The sequence below is a fragment of the Anas platyrhynchos genome, chromosome 33, assembly GCF_047663525.1.
Source record: "Anas platyrhynchos isolate ZD024472 breed Pekin duck chromosome 33, IASCAAS_PekinDuck_T2T, whole genome shotgun sequence".
NCBI classification, from domain to species: domain Eukaryota; kingdom Metazoa; phylum Chordata; class Aves; order Anseriformes; family Anatidae; genus Anas; species Anas platyrhynchos.
The window spans coordinates 6,895,224-6,903,937 of NC_092618.1; the positions used below are offsets into that span (position 1 = coordinate 6,895,224).

Here is an 8,714-nt window from a genome sequence, read left to right on the forward strand (position 1 = left end):
AAAAGCTAGGGGCTGCTGGGGGGAGTCGAGGTGCTCTAGGGCAGGCGCAGAGGGAGCAGAGCAGCCCCTGAACCCCTCAGGGGGCCGATCCGGACCCTGTCCCGGTTACCCCAGAGCCAAACCAGCAGCCAAGCCCTCAGGCCCACCCCAGTGCTGGTGGAGACCCCAAAAACGAGGGGTCCAGACCCCTCCTGTCTCACAGGAGACCCCACACAAGACCTCAAAGACATCCCCTTTTGGGGACAATTCCACCTCTCTTGGCAAAACTTCCCACTTTTTGTAAACAACTCCCACTTTTTGGGAATGACTCCCCTTATTTAGGTAACAATGCCACCTTTTTGGGGAAAATTCCCCCGTTTTTGGGGAACAACTCCCCCCTTTTGGTAATAATTCCCCGTTTTTTGGCAACAATTGCTCCCTTTGTGGGAAAAACTCCCCCCTTTGGAGAAAAAATCTCAATTTTGGAGAAAAACTCCCCCTTTTTGGGGAAAAAATTTCCCCAAAAAGGGGGAATTGTTCCTAAAAGTATGTTGTTGTTACCCAGAAAGAGGGAGTTTTTCCCCCAAACAGGGGAATTTTCCCAAAAAAGGGGGAAATTTCCCCAAACAAGGGAATATTTTCCCCAAATGGGGAGTTGTTTCCCAAAAAGGGGAATTGGTCCCAAATAATAAATTAAATGTTAAGTTACAAAAGTTCACAGGCCATGAGATTAGAAATAAATCCCTTCTCGAGCTAAAAGATCTCTTTTTTTTTTTTTTTTCAGGAGCGGCCTCCCTGAATCTAAATAATCCTCTCACAGGCAGAACAGAGTGTGTCCGTTCTAACTCTTTATCAGATGTGGAAAAAGAGATCGAGATGACCAGTGCCTAAAAAAAAGAGGCACTCTCTTTTTAAGGCAGACTGATCAGCACAACACATTTTATCTGTTCTTAAGCACAAGCAACTCTAAGATAAATGGGTTCAAGGATCTTCAATGTGAAGAGTGAATATCCAGCGTATACCGGGAACACCTGACTTGGACCATGGACGCCTCACGCAGATTTCGGAGGAATTCGGACAACTCAGAAATCATCTTTTACAGGAAGAGACCAGAGAATTTGACTCAGTGTAAAACTGGCACAGGCAGAAATCTCCCCAGTTACAGATGCTCAAGCGCATTAGTTAAAAAGAGATTAGAGTGTGACTAGAGAGAAGTCTCAAACTCTTGTTATATACTTAAATTTCTCTCCAAGGATGGAACAACCACTATCACCGTGCATGACTGGCTGTAGAGGGAGAGAGCAAGTGAAAGACTTAGAAAAGCACCTTCCCTTCATAGTCCTCCCACTCCCAAAATGGTTCTCAAGGAAAACTACTGACAGACTAAAGTTAACTGCTTTGAAAGGGCTGTGTGGGTGGACCCGTTGTCTTCAAGTTCAAGCTTTTTCCTGCAGAAACTGCCAACAATTATGCCAAATACAACAATGGTTTTGCAAGATGGATAAACGTCTTCCAGACTGAAAGGGAGAAGTCGTACTGTTGTTGTTGTCTGTGCACAGACACCTAAGCAGTAAAGAGCAATGCTAAACAACCACGATATCCCAGAACACACAAATACTGCGTAACAGTGACAGAAAGCGCTAGAATTCAAAACAAAAATTACCTCCACCAAATCGGTTTTGTCGTAGTCTTCTCTATGGTTGTAAATACACTGATTAATGACGCCATATACTTTTTCCAGGTGTTAAATGTCAAATCCCTTCGTTATCTTAGTGACAAAGCATAACAGTTTCTGAAGACAACAATGGAGCAAAACAACAACTTTAGAATAGTATAAGATCCTTTGAATACGCTCTATATGTTTTCAGAGGTTGAACAGTAACAATACAAGTGACAGCCTACTTTTTCTTACGCTATTAAATAAAATGTGACACTTCAGAGAACAGATTAAATATCCCATAAGATTTCAGCAGGGAAAATATGAGTTAATTTTTCATATTTCAGAGAAAGGAAAGGCTGAAATTTTGGACAATCTTTTACTACTAATCAATCACATCAACGGTTGTAATTGCAAGTCGACTGCTCCCAAAGCAGCAGGGAATGACACGATCCTCTTTGTAGGACAGCTGCTGCCACAGCAAAGCCACTGTTGCATTTCATTAGAGAAGCGTTGCAGCAGCGCGGGGCACTGTAAAAAGGCTGCAGATCTTGTAGATACAGCTGTGCCAGCTGGAAAAGGAAGCACCCTTAGGTGATTACCTTTACCCACGTGTGCCATGCCTACAACTCTGCTGGCAGAACAGATTGCTCAAACGCCCAGAGCAAAGGTGGATTAGTTTGCTCAGTCCTACCTTTAAATTCAGGGGTGGGTAAATAGCAAAGTGACTGCTTGTAGCAATCACCTCTCTCTCACACAGCCATTTCTATTACCAAAGATGCAGAGATGATAATCTCTGGCACAGCAACAGTGACAAGCTAGTGGCAGCACCTTCTTCCACTGCCACAGCTGTCCATTAGCAGTGTGAGCCTGCGAGTATGTAGCTTTAGGGAGCAGCCATACCAAATGGAAATACTACTGCCCCCTGGAAATAATGCTGCTTATCATCTAATCAGCAAACTCTGCCTCCCTCGTGTATATATATACACACACACACACTATAAGAACTTCTAATGCTGCACTTTCAAGGAATTTCAGAAAAGTAGTCACTTCTCCATGGCTAGCTAGTTTACGTCAACCTGCTAACTTCAGGTTTAAAATCATCACTGCAAGAAATAAAGATCCTTTTCAGGTTCTTAATACATCAAAGCATGAAAAAAAAATCCCCAAATAAAAGCCCTCAAACCCATCATTAAAATTACAAATCATTAAATGATATCCATAATAGTACTAGCAGGTTGTCAATGTGGTATTTTAAAATTCAGCAAGGCCTTTTATCTTAAAAATTAGGCAAAGAATCTGTCTCCTAAACTACAGATGACCAGAAGCAAATGGTAGCCTACAGAAATCTACACGAGGTATGGAAACTAAACAGTCACAGTGCATATGTCCTATTTGAGCATCAAAAAAAAAGCTGAAATTAGACATACTTTGAGCTCATAGCGATCCACGATAACTATGTAGTCTGTCTCTGTAGGAACTTGTACAGGGTTCTCATCACTTATCTGTTGCTGGTCTTCTTCCCAAGAATGTTCAGGAGTCACTGCTTGAAATGCCCAGGAATCTGGAAGGACACAAATTTCTTCAGTCAGGTTTCCTGTTTATCTAGAATACAGTCTCAGTGAAGTATCCTGTACCTGCAAAACAGTCTCTCTCTACAAATACAGAGACAGAATTGTTATCGTCTGCACTGAGAAATACTTGGCTTCTCCCTTCTTTCCAGCTAAAGCCACTGCTCCATAAAAAAACAGAAACTAAGACAAAAAAAAGCAAACAAAAATACCCACAAACAAACAAAAAGCACTAATGAAAAGGTTAATAGTGAAAAAAAATAGTCATGTTGCCAATTCAGGTTAGGGAACACATCTTAGAGTACAACATTAGGGCTTAAGTCTCCTATTCCACATGTTACTCTGGATCCACGCATCTTGAAGTGCTGCTTTTTCACCTAAGCTGCTCGTTATTGGAAAGCACCTCGTACAATAAAAGAGTGTCAGTGACTGCCTGCTTTCAGTTAGGTACCATTAGAAAAAAACACACTTTAGAATCAAAAAAACAGCACCTACAGAAACATGTGGGCTAGGCTTGCACAATTAGAGGAGCAACATCGTTATGGAATAAACTGTGTGATGATTTTTGAGAGCTGTAACAGAAAAAATAGAGTGAAATTGAAGGCTAAAGCTAATAAATAGTGCAATCCTCCTCAGCAAGAATAGGGTGCTAAAGGATCTGATGGACTTCTCCCTTACCATTTGAACTTGGATTTCCATTAGTTAGAGTTCCCCATCTTGGTGTTGAATATCCACAAAGCTTAGCACTTTCCTTTTCAGTGTTAAGTTTAACTTGACAAAAAAATACCACAAGATTAACACAACTTGGTGGCTTAACAAATAAAGACACCATTCAAATTTTTCTCAAGGTGTTTTAACAAGCCATTTCTCAGTGTTCTTTCTACTACAAAATTCACTACTGGTTTAACAATCCTGGAAAACAGAAGGGCAAAAGGTGGCAACACAAACCCCTAAAGTTGGGGTACTTTTAGCTAAAAGGACAGACAGGACATTTATGTGGTCTTGAGTCTTTCAAAGAATGCCATGGATTAAGTCAACGTGTTCTGGTAGTCTACGGATCACTTTGGCTTAGGAAGAGAAGCCTGGGCTTTTCAATTGGGTCATTCAGAGCAACTTCATTACAACTTTAGTCCCTTCACCCTCTCTTCTTGTGAATACCAAGCACCCCTTCTACACACTAACTTGATGTTACCCCTTCGTCTACCACCCCTCACACTTTTAACAGCTGGAACTGTTTACAAAGACTCATCAGACCTGAGAATTTAAACATAACAGGGATCTATCTTTCTTTACCTGCTGAAACAGAGGAGTTTTTTCTCCGGTCCGTCAGGCATTCCATCTTTGAATTCATCTCCGGAAACCAAGGATGCATCGTCATCACTGTTGAACATACCATCTTGTAAAATAGGATTTAAATGGTCTGAAAGGCAAAAGAGGTTTGTTAACTTCCCTGAATAGCCTTTGTCTCTTTCTCTTACATTAATACAGCTTCTAAATCAGTGCCAAAACCCTTTCTTCATTTGAGAGCACACACTGAAAGCTATTTCCTAGAGTTCATCCCACCACAGATCTAAGCAGATGGCACAAGGCCCTACAAAGCTGTACCAAGTCCCACTGATGTGTACGTATAAGGTACGCTACTCTTGGTGATTTTTTTCTCTCCCTTAGAATAAAGGAGCTTACGAACAATCTTTAGCAGAATTATAAAGAAGTGGATGCTGTGGTTATACCTTGCTGTCGGTCCTCCTTTAGCACTAGCTGTGCCTGCGGGAAGATCTTCTGCACAACTTGTAAAATATTCGCTACTGATCTTTTAAAAAGTGGCTTGAAAATGGGTGATAGTGCTTGTACGGGTGAAGCCTCGATCCTGTTTGATGCCGGAACAACCTTCTTCGGAGCCATGAAAAAGTCCTTTGCTTTTATTTTAATAGAATTAACGTCTAGTTGCAATTTCTCCCTACTTGCATAAATCTGAGGATAGCATCGGCGCAGAGAGCACAGAGCAGCTTCAGTACATAGGGATTTGATATCTGCACCACAGTATCCTAACAAACAAAAATCAAACGTTACATCAGTCAAGGCCCAGGTTTACAACATGCAACATTTAAAGAATTTGTCATGTCAAAACCAAACAGGTTAACAGGGAATTCAAAGTGCTACCGCTCTGCAGGGAAGTTTCATGTTGCTCACTGCCTGATATCCTGCGCTTATGCAGCTGAAGCAGACTCCTCATCAAAAACTATACTCTTGAGGCAGATGCCCCAGAACCATTTAATGTTCTCAGACAACAAGAGGAACGACAACAAAGAGTAAATAGATGAAAGCATCTAACTCTGATTGCTATGAAGGCGTGCCAGCTGCCTCGTTGACTAGTTGTGCAGCAAGGCACAAGAGCTTGGGTACTGCCTGGTACAAGCTAAGGTTCTTTACAACTTGGTCACAAGCAAGAATCCATTTTGGTTTCAGTCTTACCAATGCATTTCTCAGCTAGTTCATCAAGCAACATGTCCGGTGGCTTAGGGGTCCAGTCACGAGTATGAATCTTGAAAATTTCTTTTCTAGCCTGGAAGCAAAATCATTGCATTTTAGCTTGTCTCAAGTTTTACTTAAAAATACCAACAAGAAACAAACAAACAAAAAAACCAAAACAGTCCTCCCTCAAAACCCCTCATCTACTAATACGCTTTTCTTACTTGCTCAACTTTCAAGTATTTTACAGTTATTTAATATACACTCTGCATTGTCAACCAGGAAATTGAATATTTCTTATTTGTTACACTGGACTTTTTTCTAGGAACCTACAGTGAAAGAAAAGGCATTTATAGCTTCAATAACAAGTTTCCAAACTACGAGACCTAAAGACCCAGAGGAAAATACTGCAATGAAAAATTTATCCAGAAACATTTCTTTGTTGTCCAAAAAACTTCTCTAAAATTTAACAAGCTTTCATTGTGACAGTCTCATTACTTCATCACATTTGCTTTTCAGGCAGTAAATTCACAGAAAGCACTTCTGGCACAATGTTTCAAATTGCTACAATTACTATAAAGAAGAAAATAATTATGACTCAAACTACTACCACTGATCCGGGGCACAATCAAATGCACACATGTCCCCTATTCATTCATAAGTGAAGGACTGAGACCAAAAACACAACTTCATGATGAAAGCGCCCAAGTGGACTAAATAATTAAGCAAACAGGTACAACTTTGGGAATGAAAGGTTTGATTACAGAACTAACTACTTGGTGGTATCATCTTGACCATATATATTCAGTACCAGATTTGCCCTCCATGGAACAACGCAGTGTCTCCACATATCACTCTCTTGTTCAAGTTGTCAGTTTTTTTTTCCTATAAAGTTGGACTTTGCCATGGTAGCACTAACGTTGAATTTCAGTTCTCACCTCTTTATTTGGCAAGTTGAAGAGGAACTCTCTGTCAAAGCGTCCTGGTCTTCGTAAAGCAGGATCTATAGAATCCAGTCTGTTGGTAGCTCCGATTACCACGATCTCCCCTCTGTTAACTATGCCGTCCAGAAGCGTCAGAAGAGTTGAAACAATGGAACTAATAGAAAAATATAATTTTTACTTACTGGTTCAGTAAATTTTGTCACATTCCACATGACTTTCTTCCATGAGTAGTCAAAAAGGACAAGCTTTAAGGACAAGACTCATTTTAAGACATAAACAATAGGTAAGTTAACACAGACCACATGCTGATATCAGGCTTAGTAAATTGGTTTCAACTATTGTTTAGAAGCACCTGTTTTGGCATTGAGTTACAAGTTTTCAGGATAAATTAACGTGTTCACAGTAAATTAAACAGGTCATCATCCTTTTTTTTTTTTTTCATTCCCCAAAGATCAAGCAGATTTTATGTAGGTGCAAAACTGTAATACCTATGAATGTGGTCTTGTTTACTAGAGCGCACAGGAGCGAGACCATCTATCTCGTCAAAGAAAATAATTGAAGGTCGCATCTGATAGGCCTAGCACAAAAACACAGAGTAAAACACCATTATCTAAAGGAAAAATACACAAAAACATCATGGTTGGAATGTCATCTAAACTAGATTTTTCACTTCAGCCTCTGGGACCTCTACTGATAGAGCTACTGGAGTATCTGGCATGACTAACAGAAGACAGCAGTCTGTGTCAACCCACTGTATCCGGGTGACAGGAAGCAAATCGTTCCAGTAGCTCCTACAGCTGACATTCACAGCAGAAACACTGGCATTTCCGTTTCAGTGGGAAAAAAAAAATAACAAAATACAAAAAAAGCAAGTTCTACTTAAAAACGTTGACCACAGAAAATAATGGTTTCAACTCTGACAGAACACACTGTGCATTTCAACCTTACCTGTTCAAATAACACACGAAGTTGGCGTTTTGATTCCCCCACGTATTTTCTCATGCAGTCCGAAGCACTTCTCATAAAAAATGTTATTTTTCTGTCACTTCGGCTATATTCACTGGCAAGTGCACGAGCAACTAGTGTTTTCCCTGTTCCTGGGGGGCCATAAAATAGACAGCCTCTGCAATAAAAAACGATCCAGATAGGAAAAAAAACATCATGATGAGTACCTCCTACAACCATCATCTCTAGAACAAGCGTCTTTCCTAACCAAAACACATCATGTACAAGACAGCAGTAATAGCTGAAGTGTGGGTAGAGTCAGAACAGATAGAAGTTCTGCATTTTTACAACGTTTCACAAGAAAATTCATTTTTTTCACCCAAAGAAATGAATAAGGGGGTAACTCAAGTGTATAAAACCTTCAAAAGAGAGCATACTGTCCCAGAAGGACACTTCCAAAACTGCTGACAAACAGTTTGATCACAGCAAACCGGAGCCAAACAGGCAAACTTCAGCACAGAATCTGAGAATGGGCTGAATGGTGAATCACCACTTCATTCTTCAGTGATAAACTGCATATTCTTGCTTTCACAATATGCAGAATCTGATAGTAAAGCATTTAATGCTCCTCTCAAAAGCATTAAGTTACTGGGTTTGGTGTCTCAGACCATCTATTGCTGATGGCACGTGAGGAAGCCTAAAGCCGGAAGGAAAAGAGATGCCTTAGCACTCAGAGGGAAAAAAAAAAGAAAACAAAAGTAGGCAGGAAAAACAATTGGGCTTCCAGGCAACATATTACAATTGACTTCCACTAGATGATCCCTTCTTGCTTACAAACTAATCAAGCTGACTTGTACATAAAACTGAGAACAAAACCACTCCAACCCAACTAACCCAACTTTTTAAAGACACCAGACGGTAAAACTTAAAATTTTAAGACGTTGCTTATATTTTTAACCTACAAATATTCTGGATTCTATCCATTTTTAAGAAACCACTTTTTGCTACTACTAAAACAAACGTTCACCGCTGCCAAAATGTTGAAGCATGGAAGCATATTGATGCCTGAATTGAACTTTCTCCTGAAAACAGCTGACTTACGATTTATCACTTTAATGAGTTACCTGGGGGACTGAATATTGAACCGCT

The 8,714-nt window shown here is 40.2% G+C and overlaps 1 protein-coding gene and 1 long non-coding RNA gene across 2 annotated transcripts; both read right to left on the bottom strand.

Annotated features, from left to right (window-relative positions):
- Positions 1-867: 867 nt before the first annotated feature.
- Positions 868-3,898, bottom strand: LOC140000358 (uncharacterized). The gene is made up of 3 exons (XR_011805495.1): positions 3,067-3,898; positions 1,643-1,771; positions 868-1,072 (listed from the first exon to the last, which is right to left on the bottom strand). It is a non-coding gene; the product is annotated as an uncharacterized lncRNA (long non-coding RNA).
- Positions 3,899-4,213: 315 nt separating this feature from the next.
- LOC140000346 (ATPase family AAA domain-containing protein 2-like) lies at positions 4,214-7,564 on the bottom strand. The gene is made up of 4 exons (XM_072030207.1): positions 6,615-7,564; positions 5,680-5,770; positions 4,938-5,252; positions 4,214-4,627 (listed from the first exon to the last, which is right to left on the bottom strand). The coding sequence occupies exons 2-4, from the start codon at positions 5,711-5,713 to the stop codon at positions 4,497-4,499; spliced, it is 480 nt and encodes a 159-aa protein (XP_071886308.1). The 5' UTR covers positions 5,714-5,770; positions 6,615-7,564; the 3' UTR covers positions 4,214-4,496.
- Between the last annotated feature and the right edge of the window lie 1,150 nt (positions 7,565-8,714).

What these genes read in the sequence shown, in the direction of transcription:
- LOC140000346 (XM_072030207.1), bottom strand. Translation starts at nt 5,713, where the DNA reads ATGTTGCTTGATGAACTAGCTGAGAAATGCATTG. An exon ending in ACTAGCTGAGAAATGCATTG is followed by an intron (nt 5,253 to 5,679) that starts GTAAGACTGAAA and finishes TTTGTTTGTTAG; the next exon opens with GATACTGTGGTGCAGATATC. An exon ending in AAAGGAGGACCGACAGCAAG is followed by an intron (nt 4,628 to 4,937) that starts GTATAACCACAG and finishes TTTGCCTTTCAG; the next exon opens with ACCATTTAAATCCTATTTTA.